The sequence below is a fragment of the Borostomias antarcticus genome (genome assembly GCF_949987555.1).
Source record: "Borostomias antarcticus genome assembly, chromosome: 12".
Lineage (NCBI taxonomy): Eukaryota > Metazoa > Chordata > Actinopteri > Stomiiformes > Stomiidae > Borostomias > Borostomias antarcticus.
The window spans coordinates 10,446,355-10,473,574 of NC_140245.1; the positions used below are offsets into that span (position 1 = coordinate 10,446,355).

The 27,220-nt window shown below is 48.0% G+C and overlaps 1 protein-coding gene across 1 annotated transcript; it reads left to right on the plus strand.

The window, feature by feature from the left end:
- Positions 1–935: 935 nt before the first annotated feature.
- rab2a (RAB2A, member RAS oncogene family) lies at positions 936–27,220 on the plus strand. Its single transcript, XM_084446800.1, has 8 exons — positions 936–1,107; positions 10,118–10,189; positions 10,837–10,904; positions 14,226–14,308; positions 14,439–14,531; positions 15,272–15,383; positions 22,821–22,889; positions 25,246–27,220. Exons 1-8 carry the CDS (start codon positions 1,062–1,064, stop codon positions 25,339–25,341), a joined length of 639 nt encoding a protein of 212 aa, XP_084302926.1. The 5' UTR covers positions 936–1,061; the 3' UTR covers positions 25,342–27,220.

Below are 27,220 nucleotides of genomic sequence, written 5' to 3' on the forward strand. Positions count from 1 at the left end.
AACTTTGTATATTTCATAATATTTTGTGTGCCACCTCATTAATAAAAACCTTATTAGACTCTTACAACTTTCTGTCTCAGTGAGCATCTAACACACTGGTTGGTTGAGGAATCAGGTGATACTTTAGTGAATTCCTGTCCTGAGTTGTCAAAAGACATCCCTCATCAGTCTCTTTCTCTGGTCATACACACCTGTGTATAATGCAGAGAAACAAGTCTGAAGAGAGCAACACTGCCCTGTAGTGGTAGTATTTGATACTGCAGGACAATGTAATATACAATTCTCTATGCCTCTACATTATCATCTCACTTGGTGTATGTGAATTGACCTGGCAGCATGAGAATTTACCCTAAGTATGCATTTTGTGTATGTTTAATTAGTAATATATTTAATTACATTTATGTTTAGTACCTTAGTAGGCAGAGTGGGTCTTATCAGCTGTTTGGGAGGACACCAGGTCATTTATAGCTCAAAAATGTGGATGTCAGTGCCTGGGCACAAAAATGCCACAAAAGATGATACAAAATGTAAATCAGTAGGCTAAAGACAGGCAACAACTCAAATGAGGAGGGCAAAGCCTAATTGGGTGGTTATTGTTGAACAGGTTTCAATGGGCATTCTTTCAGAAACTACCACACTACACACGTGTGGATGATATTGTTTTTACATTAGAATGACTGTCGAGGTGCACATTGAAACACACAGCAGGTGGTAACAGTTTGAATAGTGGGTATAATTGCATTACCTTCTTGTAAAACAACTCCATTTTAACCAACCTGGAATTTTATGTGCCCGGTCAGTCTCCGGTGAAATGAGGGCAACTACAGTTATCTAGGAGTAAAATAGCACTTTTTCGCGTTCGTGGCGAGGGCGGGACGTATGACGTCGCCAGCTGAGGCTTGGGCTGTTTATTGTTCCTTCCCATCACACCGAGAGAAAGGAGGCTAGCAAGGCGCAGCGCTACCAAGAAACGAGACATTTACATAGACATTTTAATACGATTTCAAGTAGCGGAGCCAAAGTATAAAGGCCAAGGCAGGTTGACGCAGGACCCAGTGGCCATGGCATATGCATACCTCTTCAAATACATCATTATCGGAGACACGGGTAAGCAGCAATGACGGTTAGCATTAGCAAGCTAGCTAGCGAGCCTTCTATTTCCGCAGTGTTGGAGAGTCCAGTGACGTGGTAAAAGCAGAGACGCAAGGCTTGGGATGACAGTCCAATTTCTCGCCTGCGAACATCGTTTGATGGCGTGTAATTACTGCATCAAAACGATTGTAATAGTTAACAATGTCACAGAATGGCGTAGCTGGTCAATTTAATAGCTTGTCAGCAACTGTTTACATCGCATTCAACAGCAGTCGGCCCATAGTCGTCCGCTGTGCGCAGGGTGGGGGTCTGGTCCGGAGCTAGCTAGCCGGCTAACATGAGCGAAATGAGTAGTCGAGCCAGCTACCAACCATCATTGGCCAACTACATAGCTATTCGCCAGCTTGCCATTTGTTTACAATCCGATAAACCACAGTTAATTTGACACTTAACTAGTTAGTTAACGCTACCATGAAACACTGGCATTTCCCCCCGAAACTGTTGTCTAGCTTAGCTTCAGCCACACAAGGCCACAAACGTCAACCAGACTCGGAGTTCAGTGGCTCTCGAAATGGCGTTTACCAGATTTATTTGGAGATCATTAGCCTCGTTAGCTAGCAAATGTTAGCTGCTCAGAATGTGGGTTTGTATTCTATTGCTGTCAATCTGACATTGGATTTCCTGTCTCCCCCGCTGAGTAGGTTTTTTGTACCTAGATTATGGTGATAAGCGGCCTAGCCGTAGCAGCTACAGTAGCTCACATTAGCCAGTTTGCTCCACAGTAAGAGGATAGACGTCGTGGTTAGCCATTAAGCCAACGTTAAATAGGCTGATAAGATGACCGCACTTAATGATAACAGATAAGTTAAACTGACGCATAAGGTCAAATCAACATTCAGGAAACGCTTTCTCTCTAAAGCAATTACGCTACAGTTGTCTTTAGATTGTCTTAAATTGTACCGATATGTCTCGCACAGTCCTTTCAAATGTATTCAATATATCCATCTATCAATAGAAACGGAATTAGATTAGCTAGCTATCACCTTAGTTAGGTTTGTGACTGGTTATCATCAGACAGGGTTATAGGTTAATATAATCTTCATCTCTCTAGACTGGCAGGGTAATATGCTTACAGCTGATGCCCACCTAAGATTAGCATCTTACTCATATCAAGTGTCTTGTTTGTCAACAACTCCGGTGTCTAGCTTGCTCAATTCTACAGGGGGAGTTGCCAAACCATGGCCAAATTCTTCTCCATGAAAGAAGGGGATTATAGGGCTACTATAGTATTAGGACAACTACAGTGCTCACTAATTTGGGGTTTGAGTGGTAATTTGTCACAACATCATAGAATCCAAAATATCCAGCCATTTCCTTTTAGTAGGCTATAGATTTAGGAGTCCCTGCAAACCCATGCTTCTAAATCTAGACTCAACATACAGGAGAGGATGGAGAATTAGATGGATAGATACTTTATTGGTCCCCAGGGGGAATAAGAATTGAGATACTGGGTTATATAGAGGAGGAGTTGCGACGGAAGAGGCTGAATTGTATTTGCTGACAGTGACAGGGTAACAGAGTTAAATTGGTTAAACTGACTCTCAGTATAAGTACCGCCCACCCGAGCCGTCCAATCGTCATCTTTTTGGTGGGGTAGCTGGTTAAAGCGCTGTTTGAGAGGTGGTCACGTGTTCGTGAGTCAGAGGACCCCAGATTGAACCCATTGACTGTGGTGCCGTTGGTTCCAGATGTACTGTACCCAGTTGGGATCAGCTTGACCAGCTGGAGTCGCTGTAGTGTGTGGACTTCAGGGGGGTGAGTGTAACTGAGTTGAATTGATTAATCTCACTCCTCAGTATTTATCAATACCACCCACTGGGCCATCAAATCACTATCTTTCCAGTGGTATAACTCGCTAGAGCGGCATTTCTGTAAACTTGTCACTTTGAACCAAGTGTGGGTAAGCGAGTGTGGAAGCGATACTGACGAGGGACACAGTGAAACCTGCCACAACAGCAGGTCATATGATTGTAGTTAGGGAACTGAGGACATCTTTGCTTGTCCTCAAACCCCAATGCAGACACCATCAGTGGGGACAAACTTGTCCACTAGATCCAGAGGAGGTGAGGAGAGACTGTCCTTATAATAACCGTAGGATTATAACCTGAAGAGGATGTTGTAGTTGTGCTCTATCAGTGTACTTTATGATATGAGTTCTAAGGTTGGCTATAAGGTGGACCTCTAGGCTAAGTGAAGTCTGTTTTATGATTTAGGCTAGAGATAGATTCATATTTTTCTTTTAGCTAGAGTAGCGGCTAGGCTATAGCTTGCCAGTGGACTGGAGATTGGTGCCTGTGAGGTTGTTGTTGTTGTTGTTGTTGTTGTAGTTGTAGTATCTGCTGACACAGAGTGAGTAGCCTCTCCACTAGCTAGTACTCAGCAGTGCTAATAAAACCAGGTGCTTCTGAGCAGCAATTGCATGACTCTAGCCTGGCTTGACCTAGCTATGCCTCTAACGTTAGCTCAGTTGGTAAACAGGCTGCTTAAGCCTCTGCTCAATTATACACAAGCTCTAACCTGTAGCCCAGGGACAAACAGACTATAACCTAGCCTGGCCTTTAGCCCAGTGATAAACACGCTGTAGCCTAACCTAGTCTAGACTAGCCTGGAGATTAACAGGTTCTAGCCTCCAGCCTACAGATAACCAGCCTGGGCCAGTTATACCAGCTCTCCAGGACGTGGTTGCTCTGGCTGGACTGGTGGTCATCATGTGACCAGTACAGTGAAACCCAACCTGCTATGATGCAGCTTGTGTTCTAAATGATGACGAGGGCTGCAATTTAGTCATGTTCATCTGGACACCGTTGGTCTGTTCATGGCAGTCTGTGGCAGTGATGATGTTTGGATTTTAACCGTTAGGCTGTTCAGTTAGTTGAAAGCAAAAGCGAGGTGATGGATGTGTTATTATGGCATAGTAGATCTACATGTAAGTGGTAGTGTTGGATTCTATCGGGTAGTCATAAGACATGGTTGATTAGTTATGTCTAGTGGTGCCATCTTGTTGTTGTGATATAATCACATTTTCTTACTAGACCTAACCTATCCGCTGGCGCTAATTTCTAGCATTCTGGTACCTAGATGTTTGGTTAAGGCTGTAGGCAGGGTTCTGTAATTACCTCACTGTACTTCAGGCTATTAGACGACTGTTTGCTCTGCGATGACCCGAGCACTATAGAACGCATCCATCGATCCGGCGCCAGCAGCTGATTGGCTCACGCGGGGCTCCGCACATCGTGCAGACTTGATTATGACACGGCTTTGTTGTTTCCATACGATGTCCTCCTGGCGAGCCCTCCGTTGCTATGGCTCCCCTGCCTAGCAACGCTGCTGGTAACCCTTGGAAACACCAGCCGAGGGCCCCTCTGGTGTCCTGGAGGCTTCACCTGTTTGCATTGGAGCGGGTTGGTGGTGCTCACAGCTCCTCAAACAGCTTCACTTAACCCTCCCCCCGCGGCGTGGTGTGCATCCACTTTCACCTTCTGTTAGGCTGTGAAATAGCTACACACACACACACGCACACACACACACACTATATATTCCCAGAACACACACACACACTATCTATTCTTCATCTATTTTTCAATCTGCTCAAAGTCTAACAGTCAGATTATTGATTTATGGAACAGCTGTGCAACACTCACTCAGGCAGGAGTGAGTGAGTTACTATGGTTACTCTATACGAACACAAGTGGTCAGCTGGACACATTTGGAGACGCATAATAGACACAGGTGTACACTAACACACACTATCTAGCTCCGGAACACACACACACTATCTAGCTCCGGAACACACACACACACTAGCTCCAGAACACACACACACACTATCTAGCTCCAGAACACACACACACATTATCTAGCTCCAGAACACACACGCACTATCTAGCTCCAGAACACACACACACATTATCTAGCTCCAGAACACACACACATTATCTAGCTCCAGAACACACACACACATTATCTAGCTCCAGAACACACACACTCGATCTAGCTCCAAAACACACACACATTATCTAGCTCCAGAACACACACATTATCTAGCTCCAGAACACACACACGCACTATCTAGCTCAGAACACACACACACACTATCTAGCTCCAGAACACACACATGCAATATCTAGTTCAGAACACACACATTATCTAGCTCCAGAACACACACATTATCTAGCTCCAGAACACACACACATTATCTAGCTCCAGAACACACACACATTATCTAGCTCCAGAACACACACACACACTATCTAGCTCCAGAACACACACATTATCTAGCTCCAGAACACACACACATTATCTAGCTCCAGGATGAAATCGCAGAGTCTGGAGGTGTTTGCCTCTCACTCCACACGCCAGGTGTGGTCCGCCCATCCTGCCTCGCTGATGTTAAGATCTCTGCATTGCTGTAGGAGATCCCGTGCGGCACAGCAGGGTGTCTCGACTTGAGACGCCGGGGAGGCTCCGCTGTTGCAGTGAGCCTGTCGTGGAGCAGGTGGTTAAAGTTGCACTGAAATGAAAAAATAATTCTGTCCCATTTTGGTTCACATAATTGGTCATAGTGTTCACCTATTCAATGATGTCAACCAAAAAAATTACAAAATTCTACTTTTGTTGTAATGTTATATCAAAGTATATAATTTCTTACTTCCTGGAAAATGGTAGGTCACGTGCAATGACGACAACAGGTTCCTTAGATTTTAGGCCAATAATCTCACGACATCCACCCGTCAATCAACGCTATCCTTCTATCGAATCTGTCTAAAGTTCTTAAAACCCGTCCACTTGTCAATGTTCCAATCAAATTCCTCTAAACATTATGTCCCACCCTCAAAGCTTGTTTTTGTCGGAAATACATCAAACTACGGAAGTTAGATGATCTCAAACGTCTGTTTCTGTGCGACTTAAAGCTCCACGGCCCAGCAGTCGAGACGTACTGTGGTTCCTGTGCGGCGGAGGCCAGTGGGCTGGATGCGCACTGATGATGTGCACTCGGAGCTCACATTTGGCTTCCTTGTTGTTAAGGTCGAAGGCCACCGACACCGTCTTTGTCTCACTGAGCTTCAATCTCCATTTCCGGAGGTATGCCGCTAGTGTCTGCATGTCCTGGCTAAAGGTCTCCTGTTTGGCAGGTCGTAGGTGTAGATGTTATAAAGGAGGAGGGCCAGGACAGATCCCTGGGGGACGCTGTTGTTAAGGCGTTGCAACCTTCTTCGCTGTCCGCTACTGGTGGTGAGGGTAAAGCTGTGGTATCGGACAAGCTCCATGATCATTCTGACCATGTGCCTGTCCGGCAGCAGGCGGAGCAGCTTGCAGGTGAGGCCGCGGTGCCATACGGTGTCGTAGGCAGCCGTCAGGTCTATAATGACGGCTCCGGCCTTCTTTTTGGCCGAAAAGCTGTCCTCGATGTCTTGAGTCATCAAAGTGACTTGATCTATGGTCGATCTCCCACATCGGAACCCGGCCTGCTCCTGTGGGAGCAGCAGGTCGATGATTGGTTCGACGCGGGCGTAGATGAGACGCTCGAGGATCTTGAAGGGGATATATAACGGAGAGATGGGGTGGTAACTCTTGGGGTTCCCTTCAGGCTTGTTCGGCTTAGGGATCGCGACAACTAGGGCTCTTCTCCAGATTTTGGGGATTTTGAGTTGGCGCAAGCAGGAAGAGAGGAACGCTCTGAACCAGGACTTCAAGGCAGCTTTGCCTTGCTTTACATGCTGGAGGGCAGCGGCAAACTGAATTCACCGGAGATGTTACTGCCGCTAGGAGTTGTGGCCTTCCAGACGTCAGACACTTCTTTTGCCATGAGACGTGACGATTTGTGGATTTTGCCCTTGTATGTCCCACTTCACAAATTGTGTGGCAATTTTGTTTGCAGAGATGGGGCAGTGACGGGGGGAGTGTCTAGACCTACCAGTGAGGTTGTTAAGTATGCTCTGTGCCTTGCGGCTGGAGTGTGAGAAGTCAATGAAGTTAATGGCCTCCTCCCAGGGCTCTTGTCTCCTTCGGCTGAGTCTAGACAGCAGGGCTGAAGCAAGTCTGTCTGACTCAGCTTGTGGGGGGGCCCGGCGGAAGGCACAGTAGAGACTCTCGCACTCCGTATCCCAGCACAGTTTGTAGCTGTTGCGACGTCCACATGGGATGGATTTCTTTGGTCGCTTTCACCAGTATGCCGCAGAGTTCCTGGTACACCTTGTCCACATTGTTGGTGTTAGGTGGTGGGAGGTACCTCGTGGATCTATGTGTAAGGAGGGGGTAGCATTTCTAGTTGGCCTTTCGGAAGTTCACTTTACCGGCTCGCTCGGGACAAGGTCCACGGGTTTAGGCATGGTGATCAGCGATGGTCGATGTTGGGACCGTGGGAACTTTCCTAGCACGCATCTATCAGGGAGCCGGTTATCAGCGCCGACGCTCGTGTATGCCAAGTCAGGATTCGGCCCAGTTTTCCAGCGACCTGAGACAAAGCTGGCTGCGCCCTTGGGATCGTACAACAGGGATAGGCTGTTGTTAGCTGCCCAAGCAGCCAGGTTTTCTCCGTTGGATTTATTGGTGCTGTACCCCCAATCCTCATGCTGGCAATTGAGGTCACCAGCATAGAGGCAGGGGTAGGGGAAGACTGGGAGATACGCTGGTGTGATTCGCCAGGGCGGAGGCTTGTAGACGTTGACGATTTTGAAGCCGGCAACATCCACGCACAACCACTCAATCGCCAAGCCAGTTGGGGATTGGTCGACGAGAGTCCAGTTCAACCTTTGATGGGCGAACGTAGCAATGCCATGCTTCTTGCTTAGGGTAGACCCAGCTAGAGCAAAAGTTGGGAGAACTGGCTTATCTGCTGTTACACAGTGGGTCTCCTGGAGGAGGATGACGAGGGCCTTAGTGTTGCAGGCCAGGTGCGCGATGACGTTGATCTTGCTGGGGGTGAGCCCTTTGGTGTTCAGCTGCAGAATTCTGGGTTGGGAGCCGGAAGAGCAAGCTCCGCCGGCTGCCCTCCCCGCCTGTGGCAGCCGAACACCAGCCCAGGCGGGGGCCCTCAGTTGGCAGACTTTGCTTCGCTTACAGAGGTTAATCGCAGCTACTGACGGGTACTAACCTGTTAGTAGTAGTAGGTATTAGTAGTTACTAACATCAGAAGACATAGACTAAACTGTGGTTACATTACTTATGTAGCTAGCTACAGCAACCGAAAATATTTTTTATTTCATCATCTCTCACTCCCAGTCAGAAAATGTGCTAATTTTCGCCATGTTAAACTCCATTGATACTGAAAAATCGTAACGATCTAAAAGTCTGCTATTTTGGGGCTTTTTGGGTCTTTCAGGAGGGGCGAGCCGCCCCCCCAAGGCAATGGTAAGGAAAACATTGCTGTATACACTGACACCACTATTTTGTAGGGCTGGGTTTAAAAAATCGATTAATCGATTCTGAATCCCAAAATCGATCTTTTATTTAATGAAGGAATAAATAAAGGAATGAATAGTTCATTCATTCATTCAATGATTCATTCATTCATTCATTTTTGGAAATCGGTATCAATACCCAGCCCTAGAATCGATGTGTTGCATAACTTGGCAGTCATGTAATTAAGGTTACAGCTAAAAAAAAACAGGTTTTATTAACACTAACCGAATCGATATTGAATCGAATCGTAATAATAGATTCTGAACGTTGTGAATCGGAATCGAATCGATTCTTGAAATTCGAATCGATACCCAACCCTACTATTTTGTACTAGTACTTTGAACTTGCCCTTTGCACTGTCCTGTCTCATCCCTGCACCCTGTCCAATGTCTCCATGTTATGCACCATGCCTGAAAGCAAATTCCTAGTATGTAGAATAACTACAATGGCAATAAAACAAATTCTGATTCTGATCACACCAGATGGTAAATGGTAAATGGACTGCACTTATATAGCACTTTTCCACCGTAGCGGCACTCAAAGCGCTTTACAATGGCCTCTCATTCACCCATTCACACACACATTCACACACCAATGGCGGCAGCTGCCATGCAAGGTGCTAACCTGCTCATTGGGAGCAATTTGGGGGTTAGGACTTGCTCAAGGACACTTCGATATGTGGACAGTCGGAGCTGGGATTCGAACCGCTGACCCTTCGATCATTGAACGACCCGCTCTACCAACTGAGCTACAGTCACCCCCAGATGTAACATAGGCCTACTAGCCTCTGATCATCATAACCCTGAGACTGATGAGGCTTCTCCTCCCTGTCTAACCAATCACATCTCATGTCCCTAATGAAGATGAGATGCAAACGGTCACAGCTGAGTGTACTGCAGACCTGTGTGGGGGTGTGTCTCAATAGTGCACTGGCCCTCTCTTCTTGTGTTCAGTATTCTGTGCTTCCCTTGTATCCAATCCAATCAAACTTTATTTATAAAGCACATTTAAAACAACAAGAGTTGACCAAAGTGCTCCATTTCAATCAATACAAAAAATACAGTAGACAACACAATAGGACAATAGAGCATAATGAAAGATAATAAAGAGCTACTCTGATACTTAGTATTAAAACGCCAGGGAAAACAAATGTGCTCCCTTGTAAGCAAGGGAGCCACGGCTGTTGAGAGTTCATCAGTGTGTGGGATTATTAGGTCCCGGTATCTTGGAAGGCCCGACCGGCTTTATTCAATCTGATATTTAATTCTCATCCCATGAATCTGCAGATACCCAGTCTACGCTGAGGACTTGGGACGATATTTGTAGTTAGGTTTGCAGTGTGTGAGTGAAAGACTGTATAGTGTGTATACTTTGCATGCTCATAACCTGTGTGACATGAATATGTTAGCCATCAAAACTGTGTGTGTGTGTGTGTGTGTGTGTGTGTGTGTGTGTGTGTGTGTGTGTGTGTGTGTGTGTGTGTGTGTGTGTGTGTGTGTGTGTGTGTGTGTGTGTGTGTGTGTGTGTGTGTGTGTATATTTGACCATGCGTGTTTCTTTCTCAGGTGTGGGGAAGTCATGCCTCTTACTACAGTTCACAGACAAACGGTTTCAGCCGGTTCACGACCTCACCATCGGTAAGATGCCTGCTCTATCACCATCACATGTAATACTCCTGCTCTATTACCATCACATGTAATACTCCTGCTCTATCACCATCACATGTAATACTCCTGCTCTGTCACCATCACATGTAATACTCCTTAACACAGGCACACACACACACACGCAGAGTGAGTAGCCGGTCCTGATTAAACAGTACCCCGCCTCTCTACTGGACTGGAGAGAGCCCTGATTAAATCATCCTACTCTTCAGCTCCGATGCTCTTCTATCCATTAGTCAGGTCTTGGGACTTAGCAGCAAGGAGAACTCATCCTCAGGGTCTTATTATTGGCTCTCATCTCAGTGAGGAGGAAGCATTAGCATCAGCTTACAATACATCTATTAACATCTATTAACATTTCAATAGGATCTGCTACGTAACCCAACTGTTGTGAAACCATGTAACACACACCACAATGGTTACCTCGAAGGACTGAAGACAATATGCATAATACGGTGTGTGTGTGTGTGTGTGTGTGTGTGTGTGTGTGTGTGTGTGTGTGTGTGTGTGTGTGTGTGTGTGTGTGTGTGTGTGTGTGTGTGTGTGTGTGTGTGTGTGTGTGTGTGTGTGTGTGTGTGTGCGCGCGCGCGCGCGCATGTGTGTGCGTGTGTGTTGCCCAGGTGTGGAGTTCGGGGCGAGGATGATCACTATAGATGGTAAACAGATCAAGCTGCAGATCTGGGACACGGTAAGTAGACCTACTCCACACACTCAGTCAACACCACACACTCAGTCAACACCACACACTCAGTCAACACCACACACACTCAACACCACACACACTCAACACCACACACACTCAACACCACACACTCAGTCAACACCACACTCAGTCAACACCACACACACTCAACACCACACACACTCAACACCACACACTGAGTCAACACCACACACTGAGTCAACACCACACACTGAGTCAACACCACACACTGAGTCAACACCACACACTCAGTCAACACCACACACTCAGTCAACACCACACTCAGTCAACACCACACACAGTCAACACCACACACAGTCAACACCACACTCAGTCAACACCACACACTCAGTCAACACCACACACTCAGTCAACACCACACACTCAGTCAACACCACACACTCAACACCACACACTCAACACCACACACAGTCAACACCACACACTCAGTCAACACCACACACTCACTCAACACCACACACTCAGTCAACACCACACACTCAGTCAACACCACACACTCAGTCAACACCACACACTCAGTCAACACCACACACTCAACACCACACACTCAGTCAACACCACACACTCAGTCAACACCACACACACTCAGTCAACACCACACACTGAGTCAACACCACACACTCAACACCACACACTCAACACCACACACTCAACACCACACACACACTCAACACCACACACACACTCAACACCACACACACACTCAACACCACACACACACTCAACACCACACACACTCAACACCACACACACTCAACACCACACACACTCAACACCACACACACTCAACACCACACACACTCAACACCACACACACTCAACACCACACACACTCAACACCACACACTCAGTCAACACCACACACTCAGTCAACACCACACACTCAGTCAACACCACACACTGTCAACACCACACACTGTCAACACCACACACTGTCAACACCACACACTGTCAACACCACACACAGTCAACACCACACACACTCAACACCACACACTGTCAACACCACACACTCAGTCGACATCACACCTAGGGATATAATGTCATAGCGCACTGTTGTTTACTGGTATAACTGCCTACCACCAACATTCACCCAAACCTGGTCATCCCTATGCATGCCCTATGTCTGGATCAATGATCCATCGGCATTGTAAGTCCAGTAATATTCATTAGCCATTCTTCAGTGTCTGTGTTTATTTATTTTTTTATTTCCTAAGGCTGAGTGCTGGCCTGACCATAACACATGCAGTACTCCTACAGTCCTCTAGGTGGTGACATAGCTCCAGTAATGCCAGTCGAATCCCAGAGATCAGTAAAGCTGATGTCAGGCCTAGAGGCCTGGAGGCTCCCTCATAGGCCTCTCCCTAGGCCCTTCCCCTGGCCTCACCCCTGGCCAAACAGGGACACCTGGCTGGGGAGGACGATTAAGCACACTAAACATTTTCTGACAGTCAGTTCTAGTTTGAGTTATAAAGTTTCCCCATCAACAGACTCCATATTCCTGTATCTAGAGTCCACAGGCCCCAAAATGGCCGCCTTTTACTCCTCTCTCATTTTAGCATTCTTATATTACCATTTGTGCACCCCGCTACAATACGTCCTTGCTCATGTACAGGTGTGTGTGTGTGTTTGAGTTTGGGGGGGTGGGGGGGTGGTAGCCATGGTAACTAGCCAGGAGGCGCTGGCGTAGTGATGTAACAGCGGTCCCGGCCTGCCCCGGCTGTAACCCCCGGCTGGGGCAGATGGCAGGCAGCACAGGACTGTCATTCATCATTTATTCACAATGGGCCCCATTAACTCCACTGTTAGCAGCTGTCCAGAGGGAGCGCCCTGGGGTGGGCTCACTGACTCACTGACTGGCTGGCTGGCTGGCTCACCTGCTGGATGACTGGTTGGCTGGCTGGCTTACTGAGTGGTTGGCTGGCTGGCTTACTGAGTGGTTGGCTGGCTGGCTTACTGACTGGTTGGCTGACTGACTGGCTGGCTAACTCACTGACTGACTGACCTGCTGGTTGGTTGGCTGGCTGACTGATTTACTGGCTGCCTGGTTGGCAGGCCTGGTTACTGCCTGGCTGGCTGACTAGGGCTGGTGCTAGGTTAGGACTGGTGCTAGGTTAGGACTGGTGCTAGGTTAGGACTGGTGAATAGGTTAGGGCTGGTGCTAGGTTAGGGCTTGTGCTAGGTTAGGACTGGTGCTAGGTTAGGACTGGTGCTAGGTTAGGACTGGTGCTAGGTTAGGGCTGGTGCTAGGTTAGGACTGGTGCTAGGTTAGGGCTGGTGCTAGGTTAGGACTGGTGCTAGGTTAGGGCTGGTGCTAGGTTAGGGTGCTAGGTTAGGGCTGGTGCTAGGTTAGGGCTGGGTCTACCCGTAGTGTATAAAACATTATAAGTAGCTCAAAGGACACATGCGTCATGTGTCATACTGTCCCAACTATGTGGACAGACTGCATTCTTGCTGACAGACACATCCCAGTGCTCTGAATAACCCCCTAGTTCTGCTCAGGAAGCCCAGAGAGAGAGAGAGGGAGAGAGAGAGAGACAGAGAGAGAGAGAGAGAAAGAGAGAGAGAGAGAGAGGACTATGGTCTGGACGGAACACACAGGGGGGCTTCTTCTGATTGGCCGGAGCCGGAGAATGTAGATGGAACACAGAGAGCCTGTTGTTTGCGGGGGACTCAGATAGCGGGGGAGAGAGACGGGGCATTGACAGAGAGAGAGAGAGAGAGAGAGGGAGAGGGAGAGAGAGAGAGAGAGAGAGATGGGATAGGCAGAGAGAGAAATGTCTATTGTACACTTGACAGGGCCGGGTCTGTTCTCTCCTCCTCCTCCTGCGCCTCCTCCTGCGCCTCCTCCTCCTCCTCCCTGTTGAGAGAAAACCTGGAGACCAGCACCAGACCTGGACTGGGCTCTAATAGTCTTATCTAGCCTACTACTGGGCTCGTATTACTGGACTAGCCTAGGATGGTCCTAGCTGCCCTCTCTCCTTCATGGTGTGGGACTGGGCTAGACTGGGCTGGACTGGGCTAGACTGGGCTGGACTGGGCTAGACTCCTCTCCTGTTCTCCTGCACCACTAGTCTAGTAGGACACGGCAGGTCAAACACTCCATCAGCAGCCTAACCTGCTTTCCTGATAGGCTAACACCTGTGTGTGTGTGTGTGTGTGTGTGTGTGTGTGTGTGTGTGTGTGTGTGTGTGTGTGTGTGTGTGTGTGTGTGTGTGTGCGTGTGTGCGTGTGTGCGTGTGTGCGTGTGTGCGTGTGTGCGTGCGTGCGTTCGTTCGTTCCCAGGCTGGCCAAGAGTCCTTCCGTTCCATCACCCGTTCCTACTACAGAGGGGCAGCAGGCGCCCTGTTAGTGTATGACATCACAAGGTCAGTCACCCCGCTCGCCTCCTCTCCGCCGACCACTAGCATGCATGGGCCTGCGTCCAACATCCTGGTGTATGCTCATGTGTGTGTGTGTGTGTGTGTGTGTGTGTGTGTGTGTGTGTGTGTGTTTCAGAAGGGACACCTTCAACCACTTGACGACCTGGTTAGAGGATGCTCGCCAACATTCCAACTCCAACATGGTTATCATGCTCATCGGGAACAAGAGGTAAAGTCCCATCCTCCCACAGAACTCTTCAAAATCCCATCCTCCCACAGAACACCGAAAATCCCATCCTCCCACAGAGCACTTCAAAATCCCATCCTCCCACAGAATGCCTAAAATCCCATCCCCCCACAGAACACCTAGAATCCCATCCTCCCACAGAGCACTTCAAAATCCCATCCTCCCACAGAATGCCTAAAATCCCATCCCCCCACAGAACACCTAGAATCACATCTTCCCACAAAGCACTTCAAAATCCCATCCTCCTGCAGAAAGCCTAAAATCCCATCCTCCCACTGAACACCCAGGCTGCATCTCAAAAAGCCGAAGGCGCCTCCCTGCGCTCGAACCAGCGTCAACGTGACCGAAACTCACAGGCAGTCAGCATCACCTAGACCGGAGCACACTGACGCTCCCCCGCCTCGGCCCGAGAACATGCCCGCGTCGTCATAGTTACAGAACGAGCCCTAGATCGGGGGGGGAGGGGGCGCTCTCGCCCACCCCGCCCTCCCGAGCGGCTGTCCGATCCAGTTAGGGCTCACACACCACCTCCCTGGCAACGCTGCCACTAGGAATTAGTCCAGGAGGCGGGACGAGACCCCCGATACTCGCTCCCCCTGTCTAATAACCCATAATGACCAGCCCAGCAGAGGAGGGGGCGGGGTGTTCCATGATGGCGAGCTAACGATCATCTCTCCTCACGGCGTGTTGATATACGTGTGTGTGTGTGTGTGTGTGTCCAGTGACCTGGAGTCAAGGAGAGAGGTGAAGAAGGAGGAGGGCGAGGCCTTCGCCAGAGAGCACGGCCTCATCTTCATGGAGACCTCCGCTAAGACGGCGTCCAACGTAGAAGAGGTAGCGCACGCACACACACACACACACACGTACAGAGATGCACATACACCCACAAGTGTGTCTCTCTCTCTCTCTCTCTCTCTCTCTCTCACACGCACACACACACACACACACACGTACAGAGATGCACATACACTCACAATTGTGTGTGTCTCTCTCTCTCTCTCACACACACACACACACACACACACACACACACACACACACACACACACACACAGACTGAGACCCACATTGACTAAACAAACAAACAAACTAAAAATTCAGTTTTCCCCTGTTGGTTCCCCTTCCCTATCCAATCACATCAATAATCCCACCACACACAGACCAATCACATCAATAATCCTACCACACACGGACCAATCACATCAATAATCCCACCACACATGGACCAATCACATCAATAATCCCACCACACACGGACCAATCACATCAATAATCCCACCACACATGGACCAATCACATCAATAATCCTACCACACACGGACCAATCACATCAATAATCCTACCACACATGGACCAATCACATCAATAACCCACCACACACAGACCAATCACATCAATAATCCTACCACACACGGACCAATCACATCAATACTCCCACCACACACGGACCAATCACATCAATAATCCTACCACACACGGACCAATCACATCAATAATCCTACCACACACGGACCAATCACATCAATAATCACACCACACGGACCAATCACATCAATAATCCTAACACACACAGACCAATCACATCAATAATCCTACCACACACGGACCAATCACATCACTAATCCCACCACACGGACCAATCACATCAATAATCCTAACACACACAGACCAATCACATCAATAATCCCACCACACACGGACCAATCACATCAATAATCCCACCACACACGGACCAATCACATCAATAATCCCACCACACACGGACCAATCACATCAGTAATCCCACCACACACGGATCACTGATTGCCTCCAGGAATATGCATCTGAAACAGGGCCAGCCTTCCTTTACATTTCTCACTCTCACACTTCTACTATAATAACCTTTCTAACAGACAGACTCTCACACACACACACACACACACACACACACATACACACACACACGCTTTTTCTTTAGCGCCAGGGAGCCGGGTTCTCTGAGGGTTGGAGAGATGAAGTGGGAGGGAACCTCGTCTTCACCCCCTCCCCCCTCCCTCCCTCCCTCCCTCCCTCCTCCCCCAGCCGAAACCCTTGGTATGATTAATTTGTCTCATTAGTGTCCTCTCAATCCTCCTGATACCTCTCCTCCCCCCTCCCTCCCCTCTCCTCCTCCTCCTCTCCACCTCCCCCCCATCGCCGTCCACCTCCTCCCTGTCTCCCGCTGCCTCTCTTCTCCTCCTCCCCCTCCTCCCCTCCCCCCTCTCCCTCACTGAGAAGTGACGTGTTCGTCACCCACTTACAGCTCATACATATTCATGACCCCCCCCCCTCCCCCCAGACGCACTGTTCCGCTGACCCTGGAGAATGTCAGTCATCTGAAGAGGCTCCTCTCCTCCGTTCTCTCGCTCTCCTCATCCCCCTCTCCTCATTCCCCCCTCTCCCGCGCTCCATCCACGGCCATCACAATAAACAGGAAGTACGGCGCACAAAATGGTGGACGCGTTCGGGATGCGTCTTTTAACACTCCGGGGTTTGAGTCGGATGCTAATTCCTTCCCCTCCTCCATTCTTCTTTCCGGACCCCCTGGTGGGGTCACTGCTGACCTCGCATGACAGGGTTGGAGAAGGGAAGGGTGGATATTCATAGGCGTAGCTCTAAAGAGTAAGGGACAGGGAGAGGAAGCATCTTTAGAGTGTTGAGATGCAGCCCACATGTTAGTACGCAGTCGAGCTGTTGGTGCCCTGACCCCCGTGTGGCCAGGTGGGGGCGCTGTGGCTCAGGCCCACAGAACACATCTGTTACTGTTTAACATTCTCAACCATGAAGAAGAGACAGGGGCCCCATCCACAACCAGCCCCTGCACCCTACTGCCTAGACACGGGGCCCCATGCACAACCAGCCTCTGCACCCTACTGCCTAGACACTGGGCCCCATCCACAACCAGCCACTGCACCCTACTGCCTATACCCTTGGCCTAGTCCAGAAACAACCTCTACAACCTAATGCCTAGACACTTGGCCCTATCTAGAGACAACACCATCAATCATCACTCCTGTTTGTGTCTGTGTGTGTGTGCGTGCATGCACGTGTGTGTGTGTGTGTGCGTGTGTGCTCAGGTTTGGGCGGACCTGTGTGTTTGGTGTAGTAACATTGTGTAGATGTATTTTCTGTGGCAGTGGGCCAGAGGCTCATGGACTAATGCCACTTCATTCTGAACTCTTAAACTCCACCTGGCTTATTTACTCAGCCAGACCACACTACTGTTTTACTCTAAAACAAGCACTCAACGTGTCAAGTTAGCGCATTAGACCTGCGTTTTTATTTGTAGTGCATTTTAACTTAACAGGTTCCCAATGACACACCTGTGTGTACAAAGCAGATACATTAGAGATTAACTGATTGTGAAATTCTGGGCCCATACCAACGTTCTAAATAAATTAGTTTGATGCCGATACCCAATGTTTTTTTGTTTTTTTTTATTTTATTGTTATTTATCCCCGTTTTATGCCAGGGAAACAAAATAAATCTTCCTTATAAAAAAATAACTGAACTGTTTTGAAGTCTTTCAGCTCTTCACTTTTTTGAATGACCACAAATTCATTCATACAAATTTATGAAAAAAAAACTTTAATATAACCTTTAACATGACAGATTTTTGTGAAGAAGAATTGTTTCAAAAGCCCTTTTAGCCTGCTATACAACTACCTACTTAAAGGAGTAGTAAAGGGAAAATGCATGTTTAGCCCTGTTTTAAGGTTACTTATGATCATATACAATGGTTCAGATTGAAATGTTGACAAAACTAGCACTTTTGAGAAAGTCTGATAATTGCTCTACCACTGTTTTGGTCATACAATGGATGTGGGTGGGCACCTTGAAAAATCATTCAAAAACATGTTAAACTCTCGATTTCAAAGACAAGAAGCTCACCGAGGGGGTAATTGGTGTCCGTCGGTGTTCTGACATCAAATCCTCCACAAAGTATGAATCCTGTAGGGTTTTATTGATCATTTTATGAAATCCATTGACTTGTATTTCAAGTCTCTCAATTTCAAAGACAAGAAACTCACCGAGTTGTTAGTTGGCGTTCTGACATAATTCGCCATAAAGTAAGATTCTAGTTATTCTGGAAAGGCTTTTTTTTTATATTTAGCATAGAACTATTTAGTCACAGCACATACATGTGTAAACATCCGTAAACTAGGTAGCCTAGCAACATAAACAATAACAATAGCTACCATAAGTAGTTCCGCTTCCTGAATCCCCTCTGCGGATTGATCTACACATCTACAACGGTCGCTTCCATGGCTTCAATACAAGTCAATGGATTTCATAAAATGATCAATAAAACCCTACAGGATTCATACTTTGTGGAGGATTTGATGTCAGAACACCGACGGACACCAATTACCCCCTCGGTGAGCTTCTTGTCTTTGAAATCGAGAGTTTAACATGTTTTTGAATGATTTTTCAAGGTGCCCACCCACATCCATTGTATGACCAAAACAGTTGTAGAGCAATTATTAGACTTTCTCAAAAGTGCTAGTTTGGTCAACGTTTTGATCTGAACCATTGTATATGATCATAAGTAACCTTAAAACAGGGCTTAACATGCATTTTCCCTTTACTACTCCTTTAATGAGAATGTGTCAGTACTTGCATAGCCCAACAAAAACAGTGAATTACATGACATTAGTCTTTAGCAGATGCTGTTATCCAAAGCCACTTACAATAAGTGCATTCAACGTAGGATATTCAAGTGTAGCCAACTACTACTCACCAGAACTCACCAGCCCACTACTACTCACCAGAACTCACCAGAACTCACCAGCCCACTACTACTCACCAGAACTCACCAGCCCATTACTACTCACCAGAACTCACCAGCCTACTACTACTCACCAGAACTCAACAGCCCACTACTACTCACCAGGGGCCTCATTTATAAACATTGTGTAGAATCCACGTAACTTAGTTTGCTTAACTAAGTAAGTACGAAAATATACGCACAAAAAATCTCCGATTTATAAAACGCTGCGCATCACAACCCATGTTCACTCAGGCACGCCTACGACAGCTGCCATTTACAAATCACAATCAACACTTAACTTGGCGCACGTGAACGCGCGTTCTGATCACACCCCAATTAACGCCCACAATTGCCTATAAATGGTCAGTGATACGCCTATACATATGGAACGACAATGGAGTCGAGTGCAAAAGGCAGAAAGAGACATTTTACCGATGTGAGGTGGAGGTATTGGTCAACGAGGTAGAGACGCCGCAAAAGGATCTTTTCGGAACGATGATTTCACATGTGCACGACTGATAAGAGCACCTGTTAGGCCTGAGTGGTCCCATTTAGATTATAATGAATTATCTATCATGCAGGCTATATTGGCATTCGTTTAGTGCGGTAGGCCTTATTAGGTGGCTGCTTATATCCAAACTGATCATCATTATAAGCCTATAGTGTTGTTGCATGGGTAATGGGGTTTGGATCTATATTGCACGTAACCTAATGCTTCACAGGGTGGTCCATGAATAAAAGGCCTAACTTATCAACGTATAAACGGGTCAATTTACAATGACATCCATAACAATGCAAACATGTAGGCCTACTTAAGGCAAGTATCCCCAATTTAACTGTACGACAGATCTGAGGGTTCTTTGCAGCATCCAATTTGTGTATTTTCCGGGATATCATGCATTTCACATACTTTCTCAAAACATTCTGTAGGCATATAGAAGCTGCATGTTCTAATGGATGTTGCGGGATAGCCAAGCACATATTAGAACATCTGTGCCAAGTCCCGGCATATCCAAGGCCCCGTGCGTCATGGCCTACTATAATCCAGCTATATCAGTGCCTGTATCGAGGTCTTGTAAATATATGAGGTCCATGGATGAGTTTCATGTGATTCTATAAAGCGTAATTATAGCTACACACATGACGATTCGACAAATTAATAATCTAACTTGCTCCCTTGTGTTCTTACAACTTGGAGACGCATCACCTCCATGCGCTGTTTTGCGCACAGCTAATTCTTCCAAAGTGGCATGTGAGCATTGGGATGACATGCGTTTTTAGGCCCACATTCCTCGCATGCCTGCTACATGACAATCATAAGACAATATGAGGATATATGATGATGTACAATATAGCCTAATGTAGCCTACCGTTGCCTCAAGTAGGACATTTCCATTCACCGCTCAACATCATTGTAATTGCGGCCTCAGTGGTCATTCGGGTTTACATAAAAGCCTAATCAAATATAGGCTATAAATACATAAATACATTGACGAATGAATAGGTGGATAATTAAACATACGAATAATTAACTAAATAAATGATTAACTGAATAAATATACTTCAACGCCGAATGCAACATTTGTTTGGTGCGGTATAGGCTATCGACATACGGAATCATTACTATGATAAGCCTATAGGCTCGTGTCGTGTTGTGTTATTAACGTAATGTGGCTTTTATTCATAGGCTACTGCCCGTGATGCTTCTCGGGATAGTCTATAAATTAATAGGCCTACAACATAACATTATATTATGACACAAATGGGTCAATTCACAGACACATCCAAAGCAATGCCGACATTATTTCGTGATTAGGCTACGGTGGCGATTGATTCCGTTTAAACTGTGTGACACATTGGAGGGTTAATTGCAGCGACCGATGTATTTTTTATTCAATATGTCATGTGTTTGGCAGACTTTCCCGAGATTCATCCCTCTGCCATCGGAGTCGCGTTTTCCCCTTTCTCCAGAAACTTGCTTATCGTAGTTAAATGAGGGTCGAAGTGTGCGTAGAGTTACGCACACCTTCCGCCAACTTATCGCTCAGCTCGTTTTTTTATAAATACCGAAAGTTGCGTAGAAAGTTGCTCAGCATGGGTTACGCACACTTTTGTACTTGCGCAACGTTTATAAATGAGGCCCCAGAACTCACCAGCCTACTACTACTCACCAGAACTCACCAGAACTCACCAGAACTCAACAGCCCACTACTACTCACCAGAACTCACCAGCCCACTACTACTCACCAGCCCACTACTACTCACCAGAACTCACCTGAACTCACCAGCCCACTACAACTCACCAGAACTCACCAGCCCACTACTACTCACCAGAACTCAAGGGGAATATCGGCCAACCGATGTACGGTCACTATATCGGTGCATCCCTAACAAATAAATAAGTCAACGACATTCAAAAGTGAACAAGGAGCAAATTAAAACAAACTGTACACCTTTCACCTTTGCTGCATTCGCCTGACATCCATCTTGCCCTCTGATAGGGGGAAATGGCAGCCATCTTGGGGGATTAATATAGGGCAAAGCCCTCAACTCAGACCCTGACTGAGATAGAAGACACTCTAGCTCTGCTGCTCTACTAATGTCCCCTTCTCCCCCTTTCTTATTTCCTCTCATGCTCTCACTTCTCTCTCTCCTCCCTCCTCTCTCTCCTCCCTTATCTCCCTTCTCTCCCTTCTCTCTCTCCTACCCTTCTCTCTCTCTCCCTCTCTCCTCTCTCTCCTCCCTTATCTCCCTTCTCTCTCTCCTCCCTCCTCTCTCTCCTCCCTTATCTCCCTTCTCTCTCTCCTCCCTTCTCTCTCCTCCCTTATCTCCCTTCTCTCTCTCCTATCCTTCTCTCTCTCTCCCTCTCTCTCTCCTCCCTTATCTCCTTTCTCTCTCTCCTATCCTTCTCTCTCCCCCTCTCTCTCCCTCTCTCTCTCCTCCCTTATCTCCCTTCTCTCTCTCCTATCCTTCTCTCTCTCTCCCTCTCTCTCTCCTATCCTTCTCTCTCTCTCTCCTCCCTCCTCTCTCTCTTCCCTTATCTCCCTTCTCTCTCATATCTTTCTCTCTCCTTTGTCATGCCTTCTCTCTCTCCTATCCTCTCTCTCCCTCTCTCTCTCCTCCCTCCTCTCTCTCCTCCCTTATCTCCCTTCTCTCTCTCCTATCCTTCTCTCTCTCTCCCTCTCTCTCTCTCTCCCTCTCTCTCTCCTCCCTTATCTCCCTTCTCTCTCTCCTATCCTTCTCTCTCTCTCCCTCTCTCTCTCCCTCTCTCTCTCCTATCCTTCTCTCTCTCTCTCCTCCCTCCTCTCTCTCCTCCCTTATCTCCCTTCTCTCTCTCCTATCCTTCTCTCTCTCTCCCTCTCTCTCTCTCCCTCTCTCTCTCCTCCCTTATCTCCCTTCTCTCTCTCCTATCCTTCTCTCTTCTCTCCCTCTCTCTCTCTCTCTCTCTCTCTCTCTCTCTCTCTCTCTCTCTCTGTGACCAGGCATTCATCAACACAGCCAAGGAGATCTATGAGAAGATCCAGGAGGGGGTCTTTGACATCAACAACGAGGTGAGCCGGCTTCTTAACAGACTGCACAACATCTCTCACACACCCCATAGGCCCGCATCCACAACACACCGTCAATCACCGTGCTTAATGCTACAAGTGCCAAAGGTTATCATCTTTGTGGAAAACCCTTTACTGAATTATAGGTCTAGACCTGATTTACCATGTCTTCATATAAATCCACATAGCGTGAGCCAGCTAGCGTTCTGGCTCTTTCACCGAGTTCTGTGGGAAAAGATAAGATAGCATATCTCGCCCAGATCCTCACCATCTGACCGGCGCAGCTGCGAGTGTTCGCGTGCGTCCCCATCTAAGACCTTGGGATGTGCGGACGCACACTCCTGCTCAGCTGTGTCGCTGAGGCCCAGCCCTGGCTGCGAGGGCCAGAGAGTTCAGCGGGGTCCGGGCCCTTGATCGAGAGGACCAGCATAAGGCCGCCGCGAAGGTTAGACTCCCAGCTCTTTCACCTGGCTGAGGGCAGGGTTCTGGGGGCCACGTTTTTGAAAAATAGAATATCTACACATGTAAATGTCCTTCCTCCACCTCCTTGAGGTCTCATCTCTGCCGTAGACCAATATTGTAAAAACCTGTGCGTCTCTACACAGCTGCTACCAATCCCCCTTTTGTCAGGTCAGTGATTTCTCCAAGGGAAGAAGGAAGGAGCGAAGGGCACGTTTGACATGTGTTTGAACGGAGCCCAGGTGTCCAGCTGTGATGTGGGTAAACAAACACCTCCAGCAGCCCGCCGGCTCGCCCTCGCAGGCTGACAGGCGAGCTTGGTGGTTAAGGCAGCCACACCCTAGCCAGCGCACACACAGGGAGGTGCATCACATTACATCACCCGGGGCGACCGGGTATTGAGTTCCCTGTCTGTCTGTCTGTGTCTCTGTCTGTCAGTCTCTGTCAGTCTGTCTCTGTCTGTCTGTTTGTTTCCGTGCTGTAGGCGGCTGCTCCCTCCCAGCTTCGCTCTGCTCGCCCTTTGTCTGATAAACATGAAGGGAGAATGGAGGGAAGCACCCCCCCCCACACACACACCACACATACAATAAAAACACCCCAAAAAAACAACAAAGTTTTCTCTGTCTTCACCCGCCAAAGCGTGTTTGAGGGCGGGCCTGGGCTCCTTTGTGGCGGAGACACACTCTCTGTCTGCCCTCGGGGGGAGGGGGGGGGGGGGGGGGTTAGAGCAGGTTCCAGTGTGCCGAGCCAAGCAAAACTTCCACCGTTTCTCCCTTCACCCCTCCCTCTCCCCAGACTCTCTCTCTTTCCCCTCTCTCCAGACTCTCTCTCTCCCCTCTCTCCAGACTCTCTTTCCCCTCTACAGACACTCTCTCTCTTTCGCTCTCTCTCTCTACTCTCCCGCTCTCTCTCTCTCTGCTCTCTCTAGACTTTACTTTTTTCCCTACACTCCCCCCACCCTCTCTCTCTCTCTCTCTCTCCCCCCCCCACCCTCTCTATACTCCCTCTCTCTCTCTCCCCACCCTCTCTCTCTCTCTCTCTCTCCCCCACCCTCTCTCTCTCTCTCTCTCCCCCACCCTCTCTCTCTCTCTCTCCCCCCACCCTCTCTCTCTCTCTCTCTCTCTCTCTCTCTCTCTCTGCTAGCTCTGGCACTCTGCCAGCACATAAATTCCTCACATCCCACAAGGTCCCAGTCATCCATCCAGTCAGCCAGGCAGAGGGAGTTAGAGAGAGGCCTGGAGGAGGCGAGCCCCTCAGCTGCCATTGGGCGTGCTGCTTTTTATTACAGTAGTAGGAAGGAGTGAAGAAAGAGAGAGAGAGAGGGGGGGGGGGGAGAACGTGGCCGTGCTCCCGGTCCAAACCGCATCAGCTGACGGAGGGGAAGCCCTGGCCAGAATTCCCTCCGCTGGCAAGCAGACTGAGAAGCCCTCTCCTCCTCCTCCTCCTCCTGGCCTTAACACTATAAATCTGCTTTAGAGCGAGGCGGTTTCCTCAAGCGCTGCTACCGGGCGCCGGGCTAGCCGGGGCCGCGCGGGCGGGCAGGCGGAGGCCAGCCTCTCAGCCACTCAGCCTCCCCTCGAACGCTGAAGGGCCGCCGAGATGAAAGGGGCTGGGATGAAAGGGCCGCGAGCGCCTGGGCGTTTGTGCGTGCGTGTGCGTGTGCGTGTGTGTGTGTGTGTGTGTGTGTGTGTGTGTGTGTGTGTGTTTGAAGCTGGGGTAGTCTTTTCGAAGCCAGTTTATAACTCCTCCTGGCGATACGCGTTCCCTCGGCCCGGCAATGAAGAGCCACAGCGAGTGTTCCCTCCGTGGTTCCTACCTGACCCCCTCCCTCCCTGTCCTCTCTCTGTCCCCTCTCTGTCCCCTCGACTAACACCCGCCCCCGTCCTCTCTGTCTCCGCAGGCGAACGGCATTAAGATCGGACCCCAGCACGCCGCCACCAACTCCACACTCTCTGGGAGCCAGGGGGGCCAACATGCTGGCGGGGGCTGCTGCTGAACCCTCCCCCCCCCCCCCACCCCCCGCCCTCCCCCCCACTCTCCAATCTCGTACCACACCACCCCCCCACCCCGGGCCCGCCCCGCCCCTCGCCTTTCTATTGGACTGGATGGGCTCACTAACATTTTTCTTAACACCCCCCCAACACCCCCAGCTTAGCCACCAGGAGTCTAATAGTCGGATGTGAGTAGATGGATGTCAGTCCAAACACCAAGCAAGCACACACACACACACACACAGGTGTAAGAGGCGGCTCGGTCCTTAGGCCCTCCCTACCAGAGCGCCGGAGTGTGCGTGTGCGTGCGCGTGCGTGTGTGTGTGCGTGCGTGTGTGCGCGCGCGTGTGTGCGCGCGCATGGGGGTATCAGTGTGGTTGGGTTACGGTTGTCACTATTGTCACAGGACAGGCAGAATGCTCTGCGTGGGACTGGACTCATATCTATCTGTTCTTCTGGCTGACAGTTGCTGTGGATCATGGTTGTTTTTTTGTTTTTCCTTTTTACTTCTCTCCCTCCCTCCACATGTAAGGACTGAGTACTCTGTGCCCGTTTGACTTAAAAGTTATGAATTGTATTTAACACTACAATGTCATCTTCTATAGTATTTTAGTCGGTTTCACATCGGTAAAGTGCTTTGGGAAACTGTGGTGAACCTGGGAAGATTCAATAATAAAACCAGTAAGAGTTGTGTGGAGAGCAGCTGCCATGTTTAAAATGAAGAAGTTAAAAGAAGAAAAGGACAAAAAAAGCAGGACTGTTTTAATTCTGTATTTATCATTCACATTCTGTGTATATATAGTTATCCTCTTGCTTTTTGGTGTATGTTGACCAAGTTTGAATTCTTTGGTGAATTCGCTGGGAGATCTATACTGTAGGAGTAGAGCTTGAAACTGCAACAGTATTGCTAAAAGAGAATCCCTGCTTTGACTCCATTTTATCAGCATATTTTACTTCATGTATTTTGTTCTGCCATCTGCCTTCCTGCCCCTCCTCTCTCTCTCTCTCTTTTTTTTCTCTCTCTCTCTGCCCTAGTTCTGCAGTGACTGTATAGAAACGTTGGCTCAATATTCTGCATCTATTTTAATGCCAAATTTTGTTTACCAATGTTCTATTACACAACCCCAAAATCTGATGGCCACTGCTCAGCAGAGATCAGCTGTTTGCCTTAATGAAAAGATTGGAACAGCAAGAAAACTATTTGAGGAATCACTACTAATCATGGTCAGGTTTATAAGAAGTCATTCCAGTACTTTATATGCATATTCTTATACATGCATACATGCACACACACACACTTACACACACAGATACACACACTTGACTCACAAACATACTTAAATGTGCACATTCATATACATTGTGAAAACACACCCAAACATGCTTATATATGTATACATACAAGCCTGCATATATGCATGCATACGTAGATGCATACATATATTATATATATATACCTATATCTATTTTCTCTTCAGAATAGTTGTGTTTTCCATGCAGTCTGCTGAGGCGTGTGGTCAGAGCAGCGTTTTCCTGTAGGTGTGCGAGCGGCTGTATACAAGTCTTAGCTTTCTATGGCAGTGTGTTCTGTTGGTAGGTATTATGGTGAACATCTTGTCTATGGCTGGGAGGGGCGCGGGGTAAGCCAAACCTGGAGCATCTATGTGACTCCCTCAAACCCTCCCCTTGACGTTATTTGCTGTGTTGGTTCTTCTTTAAAAAAATAAATAAAAAAAAATGAAAATGCTACCACAATAAACTATAATAAAACATTCTAAACTCAAATGTCATTTGATGGTCGTGTGGAATAGGTAAAAAAAACAATGTTTTCAAAAACTGCAGTTTTGTATTTTCCTTTGTTTTGTCTTTTTTTAAGAGTTGATA

What these genes read in the sequence shown, in the direction of transcription:
- rab2a (XM_084446800.1), top strand. Translation starts at nt 1,062, where the DNA reads ATGGCATATGCATACCTCTTCAAATACATCATTATCGGAGACACGG. An exon ending in CGGCGTCCAACGTAGAAGAG is followed by an intron (nt 15,384 to 22,820) that starts GTAGCGCACGCA and finishes CTCTGTGACCAG; the next exon opens with GCATTCATCAACACAGCCAA. An exon ending in TCTTTGACATCAACAACGAG is followed by an intron (nt 22,890 to 25,245) that starts GTGAGCCGGCTT and finishes CTGTCTCCGCAG; the next exon opens with GCGAACGGCATTAAGATCGG.